The 23511-nt window shown below is 43.3% G+C and overlaps 1 protein-coding gene across 18 annotated transcripts in view; it reads right to left on the reverse strand.

Moving 5' to 3' along the window:
* LOC110473259 (protocadherin-15) overlaps positions 1-23511 on the reverse strand; it is a 632634-nt gene that overhangs the window by 68731 nt on the left and 540392 nt on the right. For all 18 annotated transcript variants that reach the window (XM_085583141.1, XM_085583131.1, XM_085583143.1 and 15 more), the window contains 3 exons: positions 16558-16674; positions 8641-8781; positions 6387-6499 (listed from right to left, as the gene is read on the reverse strand). In XM_085583141.1, coding sequence (XP_085439267.1) covers positions 6387-6499; positions 8641-8781; positions 16558-16674 — 371 coding nt within the window. The remainder of the gene's footprint in view (positions 1-6386; positions 6500-8640; positions 8782-16557; positions 16675-23511) is intronic.

Here is a 23511-nt window from a genome sequence, read left to right on the forward strand (position 1 = left end):
TGACAAGGGAGTCTGGACATTGCCCCAGCGATCCTGTCTTAACCTATTGTATTTTAACCCAAATGTCAGGTTTTGCTCTCCTGACCTCTCTGTGCCCATGTTATCCCTCCAACCTTCCCAAATTAAACCTGAGGCCATGAAGGCAGTAACATTCCTGGCTGGATTCTGCAGAAACAACAATAAAAAAAGTGTGGGGGGGAAATGTCCATCAAGCCCAATGTGGGGCACAGTCACACACTTGGATTGGCTCCCTGTACTTTCCTCCTCTCCAGGAAACATCCCACCAGAACATTTCATCAAAAAATAATTCCTAAAATTCTAGTTTCCTTTTCACTTGGTATAAAGAAGCATAGGATTTTAATAAAATGCAATCAGCACTACTAACACAAGGAAAAGTAGGGGGAAAAGGATCCTTCTCCTGTAATCACCTGGTAACTCACTCCCCAATTCTTCCATGGCAAATCCTGCTTCATTACCTGCTGTAGAAATAATATAGTGTAACTTTATAACCACATTTGCTAATTTTTTATTACAAACCCAATAAAATATCAGCAGAAAATCACTCTAAAGCTGTGATTCCAAAGGGAAAATCACACACATTTTCCTGAATCCAAGCTGCCACTGATGTGAGATGCAAATTCCAAATGTACGTTGGAAGCTCCAGCTTAACTGTGAGCAAAACATCGACTGCTTTTACCCCCACATCTCAAAAATGCTGCAATTAGAAGGTTTCCTGTAGTCTTCCCTTAATAAAATGTAAATTTCATCCTAGGAAAGCTGGGAAAAGCAGTGGTAGGACCTGGATATGCTGGGAAAAGGATGATCCAAATGGATGGTCTAAATTGACCAGCACTAAACAAAACATCTTGAGGGACAAAACACTTTTGAGGGAAAAAAGTAACACTCTGTGGACTCTGACAAGAAAGGGAAAATGATTCCTGAGGGGAAAAATGATCCCTAACAGTGGAAAATCCCAAGGAGATCTACTAGGAGGGGAAAAGGGAAACTTCAGTGAACAGAGGTTTAAAGAAATGCAGCTCAGGAGCAGCTGATGGAAAAGCATCTAAGGCAGAATTGATATCCTGGAAGTGTCCAAGGCCAGGCTGGATGGGCTTGGAGCAGCCTGGGACAGTGGAAGGTGTCCCTGTCCATGGCAGGGGTGGCACTGGGTGGGATTTAAAGTCCCCTTCCAGCCAAAACCATTCTGGAATTCTCTGATTCATCAAGGCCTCAGCCATCCACAGATATTGAGAACCATGGAACACCCAAAGGGGTCCCTGTGTTGGGACAGGACCACTCTTTCCAGTTCCTGAGCTCTGACCCAGAGCGCTGTGGATGCTCTTCCCACCTTTCTGAAGGAAGCACCAAACTACAGATTCCAACCATGGCATGCCACCCCCTACCCTCACTGTCACTGTGCAGGGTTCCCCATTCCCTGTTTCCCAACGAGGAAAACTGAGTGAACAGCAGGAAATCAGAGAACTGGGGAAAATCTCTTGGAATAATTGACTCCATGATTGTGTTTTGTGAAATCCTTTTGCTTGGATGGTGTTGGAGTCCAATATTTAAGGATTTAATTGGGTGGAAAACATTATGACGGCTCTTCCACCGAGGGAGAGCGAGCTCCACATGTCCCCAGATCTCCCTTTTTAGGCAGAACACATTTCCACAGCAGTGCTGGTGCTGGGAGGGAAATAAAATTAAATAAAATGCCACACTACATTGACATCGAGGTACAGTCTGGAAATCACAGCTTCCCAGATTTCCCCATAAAACTTCAGATTGCTGGGCAACTGGACACATCTTTTCTGACAGGCTGGGGAGCTGTAATGCAACACTAACAGAAGCTGTAAGTTTGCAAAATTCCCCATTTTTCCTGTTCTGGAATGACTGAACACCTGGTTAATGTGCCAACAGGCACTAATTAGGAAGCAATGATGCTGCTCCTGGTTCCCATTCCATTCCCTGCTCCAGCTACGAGCAATGACCTTCCCCTTGCAGAGGATGTGGAATTTATTAATTAACACAACACCAAAAAACACCCCAAATCCCTTTCAACTTTTACTCTTTTAAATTGAGGACGTGCTCATAAAGAGGACAGGCTTGCTAAAAATACCTCTTTATATTCATCTGAGGTTCCAGTTACATCTGGTCTCCACTGTTTCATAGTGCTACTAATTAATATCTGTTAATTAAGAAATGGAAATGCTGCCATAAGTTGTTGTGAAGTAATGGAAACTTCTGGATTAAATCCTTGATCCAGAGGTGATCTGAGTCAAGTCAGGACAAAAGAAAGAAGAACTTGGTAAAGGGGCTCTGTATGGCAGATTTTATTTCCTCAAAAAATTGATTTATTTGGTTTATTGGGTTTTAGCCTTCTTTTTTTGGTTGTCTAGAGGAGCTGTGGCTGGAAGTATACAAGGGATGCTGGACAGGGCTTGGAGCAACCTGGGACAGTGGAAGGTGTCCCTGCTCATGGCAGGGGTGGAATGAGATGAACTTTAAGGTCCCTCCCAGCCCCAACCACTCTGGAATTCCAAGGTTCTTTATTCAGAGACCATTTTGCTCACACAAAGCAGGATGAGATCAAAGCCAGCATCAAAAACCTTTAATTAAGTGTGTGAATTGTCTTGCTCTGTTTGGGGTAGGGATGTAGAAAACCTCCCTTGTCCCCCCAGCCCACTCTCCAGGCTGTCACACAGGCTGGAGACACTGGACATGTCCATATCTTCCACCAGTTCTGTAGAAAAACCCTGGAATCTGACTGACAGCCAACACCCTGAGGGAGATGTGACAAAAGCAGCATCAGCCATGTCCTTCCCTGGCACCAAAGGTCAGCTGGGCTCTGAGGTGGCCCAGCCATCTCCAACAAAATGTCCACACGCCCCAGCACTTTGATTTGTTGGGATTTTTGCCTCTTTTCTCTGCAGTGTGTTTTTGTGGAACAATGCCTGTCTTGGCAAACACTTTGTTTGCCAGGCACTGCTGCCATCAGCTCATTCTGAGTCATCCTTAACATCCATGGCAAGGACAGACAAACACCCACCCTGCCACTGCAGCTCAGCTCCTGGGCTCCACAGGGAGGGAAGACCCAGCTGGAGCCCTGGGACCATGCAGGGCTGACCACATAGTCATTAGGGTTGGAAAAGCCCTCAAAGGCCATCGTGTCCAGCTGGGAACCCTGTTCCCCACTAACCACGTCCCCAAGTGCCACATCCACACCTGTGTGACATCTTCCAAATGGGCACTCCAAAGCTCCTTGGGCAGCCCTGCCAAGGCCTGAGCAGCCTTTCCATGGAGAAATTCCTGCTGCTGTCCCAGCTGAGCCTCCCCTGGCCCAGCTTGAGGCCGTTTCCCCTTGTCCTGTCCCTGTTCCCTGGCAGCAGAGCCTGACCCCCCCAGCTCCAAGCTTTTTCCAGGAAGCTGAAGAGAGTGAGAAGATTGCTCTGCTGCCACTCTGCTTCTCAGAGGGATGAAACATCTCAGAGAGAGGGGATGAGAAACATCCCAAATCCCACCTGGCTTTCTCTTGCCAGTCCCCTCCAGAGAGGCCAAGGATGCAGAAGATCCCCACTGATGGACTTTAGGGGGATCTCTCACTGTCATTAGGAAGGAACTATATTTTATCCCTCACTTACTGTAAATTAACTGCTCCATTCTATATTTTCTGGATCTCAGAGCCCTCAGCTGCCCTTTGCTGTTCAATATGGAGAGCACAGCAGTGTTTAGAAGTCTCCAGAATAATTTACAATCCAAACAAAGAAGGTGGGGGGGAAAAGAGACCAATTAATTTGCCCTAAATGATGCAATAATGCAGAGGGAGAGCCAGCAAATAAATACCACTCTGCCGTCATCCATTTGACTGGTGTCTCCTCTGGAAGTCACTCTGAACATGATAATGATCAATCAAATTCTCCCTGGGTGTGAAGAGGGCTCCAAGCAATGCTGGTGTTCCTTTGGCAGAGCTGCCAGGCTCTGCAGGTCAGCTCAAGGCACAGTGGCACTTTCATCTCCCTTTCTGCTCATGCCATCTGCTCTCTCTCTCTCTATTTTGGATTTATTCTTGATTTTGTAGCAGAGGCTGCAGCTTTATTTGGTAAAACTGTTCAACTATGACCTTTCCCTAAATACACAGGGAGGAAGTTTGTAAACCAGCTCCAGAACAGCGCTGGAATCATCCAGATTATGATAATTAGACAAGCAAAGATCAATACTAATCCACTCTAAAGCCACTAATTCTCAATTCATCTGAAATCTGAGCACCCACATCAAGCAGTGTTTTGTTTTGCAAGGGGCACCATTGCTCTGAGCTGCCTTTCACCCTAAAGATATCCCATGTCACTAGGAAATGAGGTCCTGTGACACCTGCCAGTTCCAGCTTGCATCACTGTCAACAAACCAAACACAAAGCACAGCCTGCAGTGTGACAATCCCTGAAAACTTCAGGAATCAACACTAGTCCTGCTTCCAGATATTTGAGAGTCTCAGAGCTGAATCAGAAAATTCTGGCGTTGTTTTAATTTTACTTTTGACATTGAGGAAAATAAATAAATGCCTTTACTGTCCCAAAAAGATTTTAAGATCTTCTTAGCACTGTGCTAAGAATTTCCCAGGAATGGAGCTGTGCTTTGAAAAGGGAAACCAGGCTGTCCAGATAATCCTGAAGAGTTCACAGGGACACAGAGATAACCTGGCTTATTCAGGTGCTGCCATCAAAAGGTATTGTGGGCTACAAGTCACTTTGTACTGCAAGAGTTCTTCACTGTAGTGAAAAAACATTCCCAGCTCCTAGGATAAAACTGGAGCTCAAGGCATGCTCAGGAATCCCAGAGTGGTTTGGGTTGGAAGGGACCTCAAAGCACAACCAGTGCCATGGGCAGGGACACCTTCCACTGTCCCAGGCTGCTCCAAGCCCTGTCCAGCCTGGCCTTGGGCACTGCCAGAGATCCAGGGGCAGCCACAGCTGCTCTGGGCACCCTGTGCCAGGGCCTGCCCAATATCCCACATATCCCTGTCCTCTGTCCGTCTGAACCCATTCCCTGTGTGCTGTCACTCCAGTTATTGATGGAGAGTCCCTTTCCAGATTCCCTGTGTCCCTTCAGGCCCTGGAAGGAGCTGTGAGGTCTCCACACCCCCTTCCCTTCTCCAGGCTGAGCATCCCCAGCCTGGCTACAGAGGGAAGCTGCTCCAGTCACCTCAGTAATTTCTGAGCCCTCTCTGGATTTGCTCTACAGCAAGTTTGCTCCAACAGACACCTGCCTGCCCTGATCTGAAATTCCAATCACAAATGGACATGTTTTTGTTTGCTACATTACTCAAAGTAATGCAGCAAACACTGCACACCTCTGGAGAGACCTAAGGAACAGCAAGGAGCAGCAGGAACAATTTCTCTCTTGAGAAAAATCCTCCAGCAAAGGATTATTATCAAATGCAAAGTTTGTCATTTTGCACTGGTCCTTCAGATTTCACATTTGTTCCAAGTTAAATACAAAATTAGGAGAAGAGAGGCATGTTTTTGCTATTTTTCATTTCTTTAAGTGGGAAATATGCTAATACTCTGATCATGAGGACAAATACAGCGCAGATAATGAATTTTTTTGTCTAATCTCCTTTAAAGAGCTGAGCAAGCCCATCCTTTAGGGCTTACTGAAGACAATTTATGTTTAATTTCTGCTTTCTGATTCCCTGCAGTCCTTGGATTTGGAAATATCTGTACAAACCCCACCACATTCTGCTGCTGATTATGTCACTACAGTGGCATAGAGAGAACACATTGCAAGTTCTTGGTATCTTGAAGCTGCTTGCCCTGATCTTATCACTTCCTGCTATTGTACAGATGTCAAATTCAGTTACAAATTTTAACAAACTAATCAGCCCATGTCCCACTTGTTGGTTTGCTTTTGATCAATTTTAAGACACTGAGGTCGGTGATAATGAATTGTCAGAGGGTAAATTTATGAAATTATGTCTCTGTGGTGATAATAACCTACACTTCTAACGTTGAAGAGGTTGAGTCTGAGTTCTCCCGCGCCTCACAAAAGTGGTGTAGAAGATCAAAAAATGCCTCACAAAATGGTGTAGAGGGTCAAAACACACTCCAGGAAACAACCTAGAGCCCTGGTGACCCCAGTCCCAGTTCCAGCACATGAAATTTGTTTATCCAAATTACGGATATTTTCAACAACTTGTGAGGGGAAAATTTCAAGCAAACCTTCCCTCACCATCACCATCAGCTGAGATCTTTTCAACTAGTGACAACCTGCTCAGAAGATAAAATTCCACCACAATAAAGTATTTTTGTAGCTCTGTTTCAGACTAGCCTTAAAGCAGGACTTCATTTTGACTTTAAAAATACCAGTTTTAGGGTGAAAGTATGAACTCTTTACCTGTATTCATCCTGTGTGAAGCGTGGGATGACTGAGGGCTGCAGCACCGCAATTTCCACCGTGGTGGTGTTGAACTTCACTGGGTCCCCATCATCATAGGCAATGACCACCAGCTACAAACACAGAAAACCAGGCTCTGACTACACAAAAGAACACTTTGCATCCCAACTTCCAGCAATTCTGGTACTTGCAGGGTCTAAAAGATCAGACGTGATTTTCTTTTGCTGCAAGTCACACGCGGTGTAAGAAAAAGACACAGAGGGAAAAGGTGACAGCCATCCTCAGGTTGAACCTCTGCTGGAAAATTTACAGAAACGCAGTAAACTGGAGGAATTTTATTCCTAGAAAGGGATGTTAAACATTGGAACGGGCTGCTCAGGGAGTGTGGAGTCCCCATCCCATCCCTGGAGGTGTCTAAGAAACCACTGGATGTGACACTCAGCGCTCTGGCGGGGATTGCTCAAAGGTTGGACTCAATGATCCTGGAGGGCTTTTCCAACCTCAATGATTCTGAGATTCTGTAATTCCCAACAAAACAAACAGGAAAAGCCTTGGGTGAGAATTATCTGTTGCTGACATTAATATCTAGAACCAAGGGCTCATGTTAGAATAAAAAAAATTAACATTACTTCCCACCCCCTTCCAAAAAGTCCTCTGCAGAAAAGACGTGTTCTAAGCTCAAACATGGACAAGACAAATTGCCTTCTCTTAAATGAGGCCTGTTATAAATATTTTGATTTTTAAAAATGTTTTCTAATGTCTGTTTGTTGATTTTATCTGTGATTTTGTGCTGGCACAAGCAGAATAATTTGTTTTTAGATTTCACATGAAATGTGCTTGTGTGTGGACTCCAGCCCACTGAAGAAGGAGCAATGGGCATTTTTCCAGATTTCTCCCTAAATTTTTCCTTATTTCTGGAGGTTGCTACATGAGGCAGATCTGCACCTCATTCTAGCAGAACATTTTCAACTCATTTCTGCCAGTCCAAGCTATTCCACAATAGCTTTCTAGCCAGTATATCATGAAAGTCACCAGTGCAACACATAATTGCAGAAATCATCCAGATGTTAAATAATGACTGGAAAAATTCCCAGAGGATTCAGCAGCAGACGCAAGCCCAGTGATCTTGATGCAAATACCAAGTGTTCCTATCACTGATTTCAGGAGTCTTCTCTGTGCTTTTTTCCCTAAGAATCCACATTTTCTGAAAAGTAGTTCTCTGCTAAATGTCCCAGTTTTGGAAATAAATACTAGAAGTAAAATAAGTATTAAGAAGTAAAAACAGCAAGTGCAGCAACAGAAAAGTTCCCCTCTGTTGATGTTGACTAAGAAAAAGTCCTCTTCCTCTTTGGGTATTATTATATTAATTAGAAACTTAAAAGGACTTAAATTAGCACTGTCCTAAACCAGAGACTGCTCCAGCTCAATTAGCCCTTGATGGGACACTCAGGAGTGGAAAACAGCTTTATTCCACATAATGGAAGGTGTGCAAATAAACCTCTCTTTAACGCTCATTTTAGAAATAAATAACTGAAAGAAGAAGAAAACACCTTAATAAGTGTAAGGAAGTAGGGAAATTACAACCAGCCTGAGATAATATGGATATAATTTTTTTTCCCCTTACTTTTTTTTCCACTTCTATTTTCATTTTTTACTATCCCCTCCCTTCATGGATCTTAAAGGGAAGATATTCTGCTGATTTAGGTTAAAATCATACCTTAATCCACACTAATTCACTCCAGACCTTTTAGGACCAGTGACAACAAAATGGGAATTTAGGTTTCCTTAAAATAGATGTTATTACATTAAAACACTTGTGAACAGGAACTCTTGAACGACCCAGCTGTGCAGTAACTTTATTTACAAGACATCTAGCTCTTTTTACAAAGTTCTCCCCAAATTCTCCCCAAAAACCCTGTTGAAAGTGAACTTGGAAAAAATGAGGGCTCCCCAAGCTGCCTCCCTGTTTTTCCTACCCTCCTAACAGATGCAACCACATCCCTTCAAGACATTCCTGAAATCACAAGGCACAAAACACAAACCAGGAGAAAAAGATGGAAACAAAGGAACAAACAGAAGTGAAATTTTGCATGGAAACCAGATGGAAGGCTGGATTTGATCGTGGAGGTCTTTTCCAACCTTAATGATTCTGGAATCATTCTATGCAATAGAAAAAACACAGGAGAACCATGATGGTGAAAGGAATCCCAGCAAATCCAGGGAACATTTCGTGGCACTGCAGCTGAATTTGTACCTTGAACACTGTGCTGGGTTCTTCATTGAGGTTCACTCGGGTGACGACACGTCCGGAGTTTTCCTCCACGTCAAAAATGCTGGCACTGTAGGGAAACTGCACAACATCCACCTTGTAGTGAACCTGACTCGCTGGGGTGCCCTGGGATGCAAAAAGAGCAAAATTGGCTATTTTTGGGGATTTACACACCTCCTGAAGGATTAAAATGCAACATTGGCAAGGCCATCACAAGCAAAACTTGCTGTTTGTTTTCCTCAAATCTAAGCAACCCCTTCAATCCCCACCAAATACCTTCCATGAAACCTGAGAAGTCCAGGAGGAAAAATCACCAGAGGTTTGGAAAGAAAAGGGCTGAAATCCCCACCTACTTAAACCAAGAAGTGTTTTATATAAACTGAAATTTTTAAACACAAGATGGGCATGGCTAAAAGCTGGTTAAAATACCTTTCAAATTTATGTCTGAATAATGTCTGAATAATGGTTATCCATGCCAAAGTCTGGATACACAGAGATTTGGGACATTTTACAAAATTCCAGCTAAATTATTTGCTAAATATATTTGGGAATAGATTCAGAGAAACACTTATGTCCTGGCAACAGCATGATTTAATTTTCTGAGCACCTCTGAGTCTCAAGCTCAGATCAGGCTTTGACCTTTATGTTGTATTTAAACAGCCAAAACATCATTAATGGTGGATGGCTGATTTTGCACCTGTATTCAATAATGTGCTTTGTTAGAATTGGGAATATATTCCATGTCCCATGCCAGCCACAAACTACATGGAAACAGAACATTTCCTTTTGTAAACAGCAATGGAAATGGCTACAAAAGTGATTTGAGCTCACTAAATGCTATCAATATTTTGCTGATCCAACAGAAGTCATTTGAGCATTGCCTCTTGGAGCTCTCCAAGGAATTCCAGCCTGGACAGGGTTTCTGAGGCCATCAGCAACTTTAATTATCCCAAATGGGTCTGCCAGGCATGTTCGAGTGGTTAGCAAATTAATAAATGATTGTGTTCATAGTTAAAAGTACTTTACATGTGCTACAGAGGGCAAATCCTGGAAAAAGTGAGAAATTTCTGGGATCATGGCATAGCAGAGTTCATTATCAACTTTCCCCCGGCATTCCCTGCTTCAGTCATTTTTCTTCAATGCTATAATTAAGAGCAAATTACCTGCTGAAATCCAGCCTATTTGGGCTCGGAGTAATGGCCTTAAACTTGCTTGGAAGACTAAGAATCCTCATCATCATTAAAGCTCCTCACACCAGGTAATTTGTGATTAAATAAACAAAATTCTCATCAGGTTATTGTTGTTCCTGATGTGATTATCAAGTACGCTTTGCTCCTGTCACTTCAGAAAAATAACAAAACCAGGATTTATTTTTTATTTATGGTATTTTGGCACTGATGTAATTAGAAAAATCTCCTGAGAGATTTCCCAGGGAAATCTATTTAGAAGCAAGTTTTAATTATCTGAAATATTAATCATCTTTCGCCTCTGTTCTAAATTAATTTAGATGCATTATTATGTTTGCAGCAAAACTTGAATCTAGCTGATAATATTCCCAAATAAACCACAGAGCAAGGATTGTGCTTGGCAGGAACCACATTCATTCTCTCCAACCAAAGTTTCCCTGAGATTCAGGACTAACATAAAACTTAAAAAAAGGCTTATCCAGCTCCAATTATTTCTTCCATGGCTGCATGATTCCGTGATTCCCTTTGCTTGGGGAAAATGATATTTATTTCTGACTCAGGTGACAGCTACAAACATCCCTGGCAGTGCCCAAGGCCAGGTTGGACAGGGATTGGAGCATCCTGGAACAGTGGAAGGTGTCCTTGCCCATGGCAGGGGTGGCACTGGATGGGTTTTAAGGTCCCTCCCAAGCCAAACCTCCCTGGAATTCAAACTGGTAACAGACAAAAAACCCCAGAATTTCTTGGCCCAGGAAAGAATAGGGAAAAATGAATTTTGCTTTCATTTGAAGTTGACAGGTAAAGATGCCTGGATTTCTCCCCTAAGGACCAGTATGGAATGGCAGCATGAACACAGAGTTATTTCCCAGGTAAATCTCCATATATTATCTCCACATGTAGATTTCAACTCAAATCTGAGTAATCTGCAGAATAAGGAGTTCAATAAGGAAAGTTTTGTAAAGCTAGTTCCATGAAAAAAATTAGAAAGTGGTGCTAAACCCCCCAAATTTACAGGTTTTGGTAACTTAAAGAAACCATAGAAGATGGGACAGCCCAGAGCAGGTGGATGATTTTGGTGGGTAATACACCAGTTCAAGGTTGTGAATGGTGCACTCATGTAAATTCACCTTAATTTCATTTAAATAAACCCTAAAATTTGAAGGATTTTACTCTTTAGTAGGTAACTCAACAAAAGAGGGCCTGAAACTCTAAATTGCTAAAGCTGGAAATTCTGAATTTTTAACTCTCACAAACTGAACACAAAAAACCCCATCAACTTTTAAAGCCTTGAGACAAAATTACTTGAAGAACTCCTGGAATTTGCAGCATGTGTCCCATATCATGATCTTCAGCAACCACTGAAATTTCACAGGAAGAGCTTTTAAAAGATTAAGGTCTGGCCAGTCTGAAAAGAGTTTTACCTCCAATTAAAATGAAGTGAAGTCTTTAATTGAATATCTCATAGCCTGTTACTTTTAGTGAGTGCATGGAAGACAATAAGGACAATTACTCCCAATTTGACAAAAGGGCTCCACTGCAGGAAAGCCTCAGGAGGTGTTAGGAGAATGGATAAAGCATTAAATGGGATGTTCTGGAGCTCTGGAAGCTGACTGCTCATTAAAATTAGTGTTCTGCATCTGTTTCTATTAACATTTCCAACCAAAAAAAGGCAGGATATGGAAGGGAATTGCCCATGGCAGAAATATCCCAGCTTTTACACTGATAACCCATATAAAAAAAGGGACAGACAGGAAAAACAAACACTTCTTTTTATGTCAGTCCTGGGAATCACCTCTGACAAATAAATTGAGCATTTATCAAACAGCTCCTGCTGCTCTCCTGCCCACATTTTTGGAGGATTAAGAGCTTTGAGACCACTCAGAACCATTTTTTCATCTCTCATTACCAGGACACTTCAGTGAGGCATAAAATGTTCGCCAGGAATAAAACTCTCCTTGTCTCCAAGGGATTTATCCAACACTAATCCAGGCTGATTTCTTCAGCTACATAGGATGATCTAAATGCCAAAAAAAAGAGATGGCTGGCAGTAAGTGCTGGCTGGGAGACTGGAGACTGTGCCAGCAACATCCAGAAGTGCAGGTGACTGAGCCAGGTACTTTGGAATCTTTCCCTGAAAAGGCTGGGAAATATCTAAGAGAACCCAAATCTGAACACATTTGTGATAACTACAGCAAAGCAGGACTTGAAAGGAAATTTTTTCATAGAGGTGCTTCTCCCACTTTAGCTGCTCAGGTGAGACCCCACCTGGAATTCTGGTGCCTCCAACATATGAAGATCATGGACTGTTGGAGAGAGCCCAGGGGAGGCACCAGGATGAGCAGAGGGATGGAGCAGCTCTGCTGGGAGGAAAGGCTGCACAGCTGGGATTGTGCACCTGGAGAGGAGAAGCTCTGGGGTGACCAAACTGTGGCCTTGCAGGGCCTGAAGGAGCTGGCAAGAAAGATGGAGAGAGACCTGGGACAAAGGATGGAGTGACAAGGGGGAATGGCTTCCATTGCCAGACGGCAGGGCAGGATGGGATATTGGGAATTAGGAATTGTTCCCTGGGAGGGTGGGCAGGCCCTGGCACAGGGTGCCCAGAGCAGCTGGGGCTGTCCCTGGATCCCTGGAAGTGCCAGGGATGGATTTGGGGCTTGGAGCAGCCTGGGACAGTGACCTTGAAGAACATCTCCTTCCAACCCCTCCCACAGGCAGGGACACCTCCCCCAGCTCCCTCTGCCTGTTTTATTCCATTTCTGTTCCCATTGTGGGCAGCCAGGCAAAGGCAGCTGGGGATTGCTCTGGGAGCACAAATCCAGCCAAGGCTGTTTGGGTGCTCCTGCTCACCTGGAATTCCAGGGGTGTTTTGGAGGCAGAGCTTCCCTGCACGGGGCTCACCACTTGTCCTGCTCACAGTGATAATAAAAGGGTTTTAAAATCATGGGGATTTAAGGTTAGAAGGAAAATTAAGCTTAGTAGGCCCTGGAAAAATAAACACCCCAGGTACATGAAGGCCTTGTACCTTGCTAGAACTGCACATATGTAGCTAGTACATGAAAAATTATATAATTGTAAGATGTCATGATTGTTCAGTAATTAAATATAATTACTGTTTAATCATAAGAATAATAATGAGAAACTGTGGTCAGGGGCCTAAGAAAGATCACAAGAAACTCGTGCTTGAATAAACTCAATGTATACAATAGAACAATATAAGTTTAATAATTAATATGTAAGTTATATAATGATAGAATAGAAAATACATTCAGCTTGAAAGCCATGTCGGAGTCAGATTTGGGTCTGTACCCTGATTCCCAGAGCTCTTAATAAAAGCACCTGCAGATAATCATATCCCATGATTATGTGTGTTCTGAACACTAACAACAGTACCCAACAGCCTAAACTCACCCACTCCAAGGGACTAAAAAACCCCAAAAATGGAAAGTTCTGTAAGCTGCAGCTGGACACCACCTCTAGAAAGGAAGCTCAAGGTGATGTGTGAGAGAGAACTTGCAATTAAAGGGATTGTTCACATGGAAAAATGCTCGGCTGCCTCAACAACTCCAGTTGCAATGCACTTAAAAGCAAGGATTTTTATTTTTATAAGCTTTACCAGTTATTTAGAAAGAATTGAAGTTGTTTCCAAGTTTTTCCTTGGCAGCCATACCTCTACCTTATCCTTGTCATTCCTTCTGGCTTTGTAGATTTTTAATTATTATTTCCTGCTTATACCTGGAATTAGGTAGAAGCTCCTCTGGGAAAGGCAGGGTGAGCAACTTGAGGATGCACCAAGTAATTTGAAAAATTATTTATGTATTTATATAAAATGTTACTATTTTAAAAATGTAGAAAAATCTAATGTTGGTGTTCCAAATAACCAAAGGATAAAATGTTAGTTTACCAGATTTTCATGAAAACATAGTTTTCAGGCAAAACTTCCCAGATTTCAATGACCAGAAGGGTGTTTCAAGTTTATAACACCTGTAAAAGCAGCTATTAAAACATAATTTACATTCTCAGTCACTGCAAATAAAAAGAGAATTAAAACTAGAAAAGAAAGCAACAACTGGTAAGAATTTAAAGTGACATTTACTCAAAACAGCCCTGCAAATCTTGCTGTGGCCTTTAGAGAAAAGCTCTGGGTTTTATGTTTTAATTGACATTTCACCAAGGACCTGAAGAATAACTATCAGAGGTCTCTCCTGCCCTCAGGCCAAGAGGTTTTGACCACTTTGAAATCCACAGGTTGAAATAAAAACATTACAAAGTATCTCCAAGGAAGTGCTTGACTCTGGCACAAATTATTTCTGTTTTAACTGAGCAACTCTTCATCATAATCAGAAATCTGTGAGGTTTTTGCAGCAAAACCCATCCTCTTATCAACAGCACATTCCAATGATAGCCTAAGGTTTTAGGCACCAGTCAAATTTAAAAAATCCCACATTTTCACCCTCAGATTTGTTCATATGGATACACATTCCAACATGGAAGATACTTGGAGCTGTAAATAACTCAGTGTGTGAAGGTTTGATTTTGTGTGAAGGGATGATTTTTTAAAAATAAAAACAAGAGATGCTTTCATCTCCATCTCCAATAAATGAGGTTCTGTTGGATTAATTTAATAGTAAAAGCTCACTCCTACCCCTGTATACTGTGAATTCCTAAATCATTTAGGAAATACACACAGAAAATTATGTCCCAGGTGTCTTTCACCTTCTTGTGCTTCACCAAAATTAATACTTGTTTGTTAAAATGGAGAACCCACCTCCACTGCCACCATTCCCAGCTCCTCCTTCCCCCAAAGCTGCTCTTCTGCTCCTGGAAAAATTCAAATTTGCCTTATCTGCAGAGAAATCCCACACAGGTGCTGGGTCTTTCCAGCTGGATCCTCACAGCATCCATATTAATTTGACAATTTGGAATTTGCTGAAAACAATGGTTGTCTCTGAGGAGCTGATTAGGTCTGAAAAGCTTTTATTGCAGATGATGGAAAAATCTGGCCGGGCTTTTATTCTGGATATGGGAATTACATACATTACTTGCCAAATAACAACAGGAAAAGTTAAGCTTGGAGACTTCAAATTAGTTGGGCTCTTGTAAACAGGCATATTTTAAAGCTACAATTATTTTTTAATAGACACTTATTTCTTTCCCTGAACTGATAAAATAAATGTAGTAGTACCTTGCAAATAAGATTCCAACAGGTTTAGAACCCCCAAACCACACATGTAAAATATTGATGATAACTAAGAATATTCCATCCCCTTAGGCAAGTTTAGAGCAAGGTCCCCTTGCTGAGCAGAGAAAAGGTTGTGTGCTTTTAAACCAAATTTCCAGTGAATTCATATCAAATACTTGTGACACCATTTAATGTCAAAGCCAGCTTCAAATAAATAGAGATTTTCTAGTAGCACAGGCTGGCCCAGGCAGAAAAAGAAACACAGTCATTTATGCCTGGTGGTTTTACTTTTAAAATAAAAAAGATGAGGGACAAAACTACCAGCCATTATTTTAAAATAACAAACCCCTTTCAAAACCTCCTATAAAAGCTTTCCTCCATAGCTGGCTGACTTTTATGGCCCTTGCATTTATTAGAGGCTTCAGGGTAACTTCATTTTTAAATCTTCATAAACATCAACAGGTGTTCATGTGATAGTGACAAAAATGCCAGAAAATGATCAGTAGGGTCTGGGGCTATTAAATGAAAAATGAAATAACTTTGCACTGGAAATGCTGATTGCACAGGACTGAGGATTATAAATGTACTTAATCAGAACTTTTTTGTTTTCCCTCAGTGATCTCTTATTCTTCAAAACTTAGACACAGCAATTATAAAATGGAGTTTTGTCAGAATGGGCAAAGAGAGCCCAAAATATCTCATTGCAAGGCAACAACATAATTTATTTAATGTTAAATAAAAGCTGCCCAAACCCCAATCACACCACATTTAGCTAAGCTGTCCATGCTTTTTATCCAAGCACTTCATTAGCTTTCAATGTGCAGGGCACATTCCCCCTGAGGATTATTCTCCTTCTTATGCCAAACTCTGGCAATTAAAAATTAAACCTGGCTGGCAGAACAGCTCTGGCTTTTCCTGCTCTCAGAGGATCATCTGGCCACTGATGTTCATCAGGCTCTGAGGACAAAAAATGACATCAAACTTCAGAACAGGCAATGAGTCAGAGGTGTGTGCCCAGTTGTGTCACTTAAGGGCTTCACTGGGAAGCAGCAGAAAAAAAAAACAGTAACAAAAATAAACTTTATCCCCAAACCAAGTGCCCTGGGCTCAGATGTTGCCCATGGAATGTGCAGCTGGGGAGCTCTGCAGTCCCACACCGATCTGGGATGGCTCAGCTGGGAAGTGCACCGTGACTGTGACATCAAACAGTGACAACCTCACCAAACTGTGGCTTCTTTCCTCTTGAACTACCCCAAAGACAGGCACAGCTCCCTGCCTGCTCCTCTCACTCTCTGAAGCTGGATAAGAGCTTCCCTAAAGCCTCCCTGACAGACAGGAGCTGGAGCATTGATTTTCCAGCTCCAGGAGGCAGCCTTGGAAACGCAGCCTGTGCTGAGCAGCAAAGCCAGGCTGACATGAAATAAAGGCAGGAGTTACTCCTCTGTGAAGCTTCTCATACTCTGTGGTGAGGAGAGAGCAGAGGGTTCAATTTTCTTCCCTGTTGGGTGTGGAACATTCACAGAAGTTGTTCCTTACCGGAGGATCCCGATCCTCAGCTGAGACCGTGGTGATGACGGTGCCCTTGACTGCATCAGGAGCAACCATTCCCCTGTAGAGCTTCTGGCTGAACTCTGGGGAGTAATCATTCATATCCTGCAAGAAACAGAAGCCAGAGTTTGGTCCCAGAGTGTTTAATAGTTTCCTGCTCTCTGGGGACTTGCAGGGACACATTTAATGCTGCTATAATTGTGAAACTCCTTTCTAGAGAAAGCAAAGGGGTGGTTTGCAAATAGGAATTTGAAAATTCCTATTCCTCTGGTAATATCTTTAACCACAGAAAGTTCTCGCTCAACACCTGATTCCAAAACCAAAAATCCAAGCTATTTCATTACTAAAAAACAGAATGGAAACTCTATAAGGCTACAAGATATCATAGCCCTAAGGAGATTCACAGCTGTGAAAAACCTAGAGGAGCCTCCCCCAGACCAGAGCACCTGCTCTGGGCCCAGGATCCCATTTTAGCCCTGCCCCAGGGATGCCAAAATATTCAATATGCATTTTAGACCTGATATTCAGAGTTTAGTCCTGGAGTTCCAGCAAAATTCCAGATGCATTCACAATTGTTTCTGTTGAGTCTCTCCCTCCCTCTGTAGGGATTGCCATTCCCAGGCTCTCCCATTCCATTACCCCTGCACAAAATGAGGAGGGAAGGTGCTGAAGATTCACAAAAGAATGGATGTGGGAATTCTGAAGGGAATTCTGCAGGAAAACACAGCGCCACAAGAGATCAGAGCAGAGAATTCCACACCACCTGCTGCTGTGGCAGCAGCCTTGGCTCTTTTTCCAAAAGGAATGAGCTGCTCTGGCTTGATGGTGTTTGTTACCTCTAATATCCAGTAAATTAAGGGGAAGTAATATGTCTTTTTTCAAACAAAAGGGCATTTGCACAAATTCTTCTGCCTGAGATAGGCAAGGATACATAAATATATGTATATATTTGTATATATATATCTAAACATGTCTCAAATATTTTGCAGGTTCATCCCTTTCTCTGAAAGAAGAGAGAGAGAGTGTGGAGATTAAAAATAAACTGTGACTTTTATTCTTCCTTTTATAAAACAAGATGTCTACTAGATGACTTTTTCCAATTAAAGTTTGCTCTTCTTAGAAAGTCTAGGTCTGTATATTCAAATGAGACCAGCCTGTCACTCATTTAATGTTGTGTTTTACTAACTGGGAGATGTCACTTGGTCCAGTGGAAGGTGTCCCTGCCCACAGCAGGGGGGAGAGGGGATGGGCTTTAATGTCCCTTCCAACACCAGCCTTTCCATGATTTTCTGGGAATCTGGAGGCAGAGATTGGAATCCAAAGAGTGCTTTACCCAGAGCAGTGAAGGAAGAGGAAGAGGGGGTTTTACACCCAGCTATTAAATATTTACATTTTTAACTTAGTGAGGCACAAGCATGAAAGGTCCCTTGGTGCCCCCATAAACCAAAAAACCATGAATGTCCCTGTGCACAGTGACATTCCCAAGGCTATTTTATGCTGGGAATGCTGCACTTCAGGGATTTTTCTCCTGCTCTAGGTGTGTTTGGCCTGTCCCCACCTGTCTGGGAGCACCTGGGTTAGGATCAGTGCATTACAACAAATGACTGCCTTAATGACTTTTAAATTACATATTGATTTCTCTCTTAGTGCCTCCTCTCCCCTCCTGCTTTGTTTCTCCTCTTTGCCATTCCCAGATGACAGTCTCACTGCCCATCATTTTTGTTCAGCATTTTCAGACTCCTTGCACACAGGGCAGTGTTTGTTTCCTACCAATTTTTTTCCTAAATGCCAGAGCTGTGTAAGTGTTGGGAATGAGCTGTGTCCTGCTCAGAGAAGAAGGAATGTGGGGGGAAGTGGGAAGTGGGATCATGTCAAATGTCACAGCTGAGTTAACAAGCTGGCATTAAGAAATCCCTTCATAGGTCTTAACTTTGTGAAGGTGCAAATGTGGATCCTCAAGAACACTAAAATTGAACCATCTCTCCCAAATTGTGTTTTTTTCTGTGCTTCATCCTTGATCTTTGTGCAGGGGAGGAACCTGTAGTGCTTTTGTGCTGTCCCACGGGTGCAAGGAGGAACAAAACCAACAAAAAGTGGTAGATAAAGAGTATCTATGGTAGGGAGACAGCTTTGGGGGTGCTATACTTTGCCTTTTGCTCTGTTTTGTAAATAAATCAATATAAAAATAGAATAAATCTGCAGCCAGATAAGCAGTGACACAAAGGCTGCTTTGTAGTTATCTGTAAATACATGGCTGTTATTACCTTACTGTCAAAATAGGCAGCCCAGGTACTTGAAAGTGAGAAATATGGAGAATCCGTTACCCAGATTTCCCATTTCCATATTTTGGAGCATGTCTGATCATTAATAGGAGCCTGCATTTGAGTTAATGGCAGCCTGGATTTATGTGGCTGGAGAAGCGAACAGGGGAAGGTTTTAAGATTTTGCATTTGACCCCATTTGTGGGATTGTACCTCAGATTTAAAAGGTGATTTCATGACTTCTTACAGTCACTTCAGGGGAGGTTTTACAGCCCTATTCCTGAACCTGTGCTTGGGGATTGCACTCTGTCCTGCATCCACTTCTGTGCAAGGGTTAGAGGTGTTTTAAGAAGCCATCAGATGTAATCATCAATTATTAACCTGATTACAAGCAAAACATGTCTGAGGCTTTGGTCTCTGCTCAGAACAAAGCCCAGGACTTGCTCCAAATGTTTGTTGCCCAAAGTCTCTGTGCTGAAAACCTGAAAACTCAATCACTGCATGTCCAACATTAAATTACCTTTGATAGCAATGATTGGATTGAGGATCTTGGAGAGAGATAATTTACAAGGGACTGGAGGGACAAGACAAAGGGGAATGACTTCAAAATGACAAAGGGCAGGGATGGATGGGATATTGGGAATTAGGAATTGTTCCCTGGCAGGGTGGGCAGGCCCTGGCACAGGGTGCCCAGAGCAGCTGTGGCTGCCCCTGGATCCCTGGCAGTGCCCAAGGCCAGGCTGGACAGGGCTTGGAGCAGCCTGGGACAATGGAAGGTGTTCCTGTCATGGCAGGGTGGAATGGATGGGTTTTAAAGTCCCTTCCCACCCAAACATCCCAGGATTCTGGAGCCCCTCTGCTCTGGAGCCAGGCTGGGAGAGCTGGGGGTGCTCACCTGGAGAGGAGAAGCTCCAGGGAGAGCTCAGAGCCCCTTGCAGAGCCCAAAGGGGCTCCAGGAGAGCTGGAGAGGGACTGGGGACAAGGGATAGAAGGTCAGGAGAAAGGGAATTGGTTTTAGATTGGAAAAGGTAGGATAGGGTAGGATATTTGGGTAGGATATTGGGATGGAATTGTTCCCTGGGATGGTGGGGATGCTCCGGAATGGAATTCCTAGAGAAGCTGTGGCTGCCCCTGGATCCCTGAAGTGTCCAAATCTGGATTTTGGGGCTTGGAGCAGCCTGGGACAGTGGAAGGTGTCTCTGCCCATAGCAGGGGTGGGAATGGATTGGCTTTGAGGTCCCTTCCAACCCAAACCATTCCATGACTCTGGGATCCTGTAACTGTGGGAGCACAGGTTTCGGGGCTGGATTGGAGCAGACCACACCCATGATCTCTTCTCTGCTCCAACAAAACCAGCTCCAGGCTGTATTCCATCCTCAGGGGTGCTGCTTTATGCCTAAAATGCAGTAGTTTCTTTTTGTTTCTTTTCTGCTCATACCAAGGTTTCTACTCAATCCTATCTAAGTGAAAATCAATATTCCCTTGCCATGAAACCCATGTCTGAGCTAATAAATGCAAATCGGGCCTCTACAGCCCCTTTGCAGTCTGCTGCCTTCTATGACAAGTGCACTATATAGGAAAAAAAAAGTATTTTTAGAGCCATATTGACTCATGTTGAATGTCCAATCCCACAAAGGGAAAAGAGTGAAGAGGTTTCCTTCAGAGCACAGCATGGAAATTCCCCAAACTTCCCACTCTTCCCACGACTCCAGTTCTGGATCTGCAATGTTCTGCTGTCATTTTGGTTTGAACATCTGCCACTTCAGATGTGGTGGCTCTGGGAATGCTGCTTCCAAGTGTTTAATAGTTCCATGCTGTCTGGGGACTTGCAGGGACACATTTAATGCTGCTATAATTGTGAAACTCCTTTCTAGAGAAAGCTAGGTGGTTTGCTATCAATGAACGGGAAAATTCCTATTCCTCTGGTAAAACCTTTAACCACAGAAAGTTCTCACTCAACACCTGATTCCAAAACCAAAAATCCAAGCTATTTAATTGCTAAAAAACCAGAATGGAAACTCTATAAGGTTACAAGATATCAGAGCCCTAAAGAGCTTCACAGCTGTGAAAAACCTAGAGGAGCCTCCCCCAGACCAGAGCACCTGCTCTGGGCCCAGGATCCCATTTTAGCCCTGCCCCAGGGATGCCAAAACATTCAATATGCATTTTAGACATGATAGTCCCAAAAAATACATTTTAGAGTTCTTCAGAACACTGGATGTGAAGTGATAGAGTAGAAAAAAATGAAAATATGGGTTGTGACTTCAGAAAACAATTTGCTCAGAGTGGGGTTTATTTTTCTGCATGAAAAGCAAAGTGTTATTCAACACTAATTCCTTTATGGGAAGATTATTTTTGCCCCTTCCCTTAAATGTCTCCCATACCACGAGGCCCTGGCACAGGGTGTCCAGAGCAGCTGGGGCTGCCCCTGGATCCCTAGTAGTGTCCAAGGTCAGGATGGACGGGGCTTGGAGCAGCCTGGGACAGTAGAAGGGGCTGGAACAGGATGAGTTTTAAGGTCCTTTCCAACCCAAAGCTCTCTGGGATTCCATGAACCAGATTTCACCAGATACTGGAGTATCAAGAACTTCAATCCCTTCCCATTCTTACGTACTCTCTTGGCCTCTCATAATGAACACACCTTAATTAACACCAAGTTCAAACCCTTGTGGTGATGCTGATATGGCCAAAGAAACCCCTTGGATTTTGTCTGTGAGTGGGTGCAGAGCTGCTTTACACAGGGCTTTGTCTGAACCTGCACAGAACAGGGCCTTGCTCACATGGCATTGCTGCATCTCCTCCCCATTTAGTGCTCAGCAGGCCCCAGAGTAGCTCATCCTATAAATTAAGGGATAATATTCATTATGGAATACACGAGGCAATAAATGACTGGCAGATGATTGAACTGATCAGTTGAGATGGAAGGAAAGAAATAAATCTGTTTACCAGCACTGTAGCCCAACCTCAGGCTTGTTATTCCATTAGTGTCACCAGAAATGAGAAATATTTTGGAAGCAATCCAGCTGATTTTTTTTAACCTTCCTTTAAGTTTTATGAGGCTGCTCTGTTCTTTAAATGGGAAAAGATGTTCATTGTGTGGCTCTTTCTGCTGCCCCAGCTCCCATTGCTCTCCTTGGCCTGGGAGCCTCCACTGGCCCGGGGACAGCTCGGTGTCCCCCGGGTCCCTTCCCACAGAGCTGCTCCAGCAGGGACCCCCAGCCGGTGCTGGTGCCTGAGGCTATTCCTCCACAATCATTGATGAACAATTTAAACAATTCTGGGACCAGTATTGAGCCCTGGGGACACCTGCAGTGACAGCCACCAACCACACCCCGTGCCACTGATCATGATCCCTGTGATCAACCAGTCCTCAAGCACCTCACTGCCTCCTCTCCTCATTTTTTGGCATTGTTAGAACTGAAACTTTCTTTTTTTTTTTTATTTATTCTTGCTGTTCTCTCACTTTGAATCCTTCACCTGAGACAGTGGTTTCATTCCACCACACAATGTCCTTGAAAAACTCCAAAGCAAACCAATCCCCAACACAGAAAGAAGAAAAAAGCACTTCTACGAACAAGAAAAGGCAAAATACTACAAAAAATAATGCTGGCAATAAGAAGAGGAGGACACAGCATAAAATATGCAGAGGCCTTACAAGGCAAATGATACAGAAATTTTCATTATTTGTGTTTAGGAATGCATTACTCACTTAAGAACAACTGTTTATGTTAACAAACCCTATTACCACACAGTTATTTCCAAATACTAAATCCTAATAATTTGAACTGCAAGGATTTTGCTTTTTCCAGTACTGGGAATCATCTGGATTGTGAGGGGATGTGTGTGGGTACAAGAAGAAGCAAAACAAACTCATCCCTTGCAGACATCCCGTGGCTTCTTGCAGCTTCAGGGGAAACGTTAAGAAAGCAGTCAAAGGAATCTGAGAGCTTGGACAAGAGAAAAATCTTGATCTGTTTGAGGTGGTGGGAAAAAATCAGTGCCACTTAGACAATTCCTCCTTGAAATACCTGAATGGATGCAATAATTATTGTTCTATGACTCCCTGAGAGGGGTTGGAGTCAGGTGGGGATCAGGTTCTTCCAGAAAACGATGACAGCACAGAAGGAAACAACTTCAGGCTGTGCCAGGGGAGGTTCAGGTTGGATATTTGGGAAGATTTCTTCACCCAAAGGGTGGCCAGGTATTGCAAGGGGCTGCTCAGGGCAGAGGTGGCTGCAATCCCTGGAAGTGCTCAGAAGTAGTGTGGATGTGGCACTTGAGGACACAGTTTGGTGGTGCGGGGTTAATGGTTTCACTCGGTGATCTCAGGGGTCATTTCCAGTGAAATGATTCTATGAATTCATTGATTCACCTTTGGCTTTCTCTGCCAAAGGAACCCTAGGACATCCTCACAATGCAAGGAGCCTTTTGGCTGCAGCAGAGGCCAGTAAGTTGCTCCGTCCCGATGTGAGGGTACAGATGAAGTTACTCCTCCTGCAATGAAAGCCCCGCTCTGCAATTTGTGCCTCGACCTAGCTCAGGGCAGGTTAATACAAACTATTTGTAACTTGTCATGCCAAGGGCTGAGAATCCAAAGAACAGCCCAGTGTGCATCCCCCTCCTGCAGCCCCAGGGAGCAGGGGGCTCTGGGTGTGCTCATTCAGCTGGATATCACCCAAAT

The sequence above is a fragment of the Lonchura striata genome, chromosome 6 (assembly GCF_050655825.1).
Source record: "Lonchura striata isolate lonStrDom1 chromosome 6, ASM5065582v1, whole genome shotgun sequence".
NCBI lineage: Eukaryota > Metazoa > Chordata > Aves > Passeriformes > Estrildidae > Lonchura > Lonchura striata.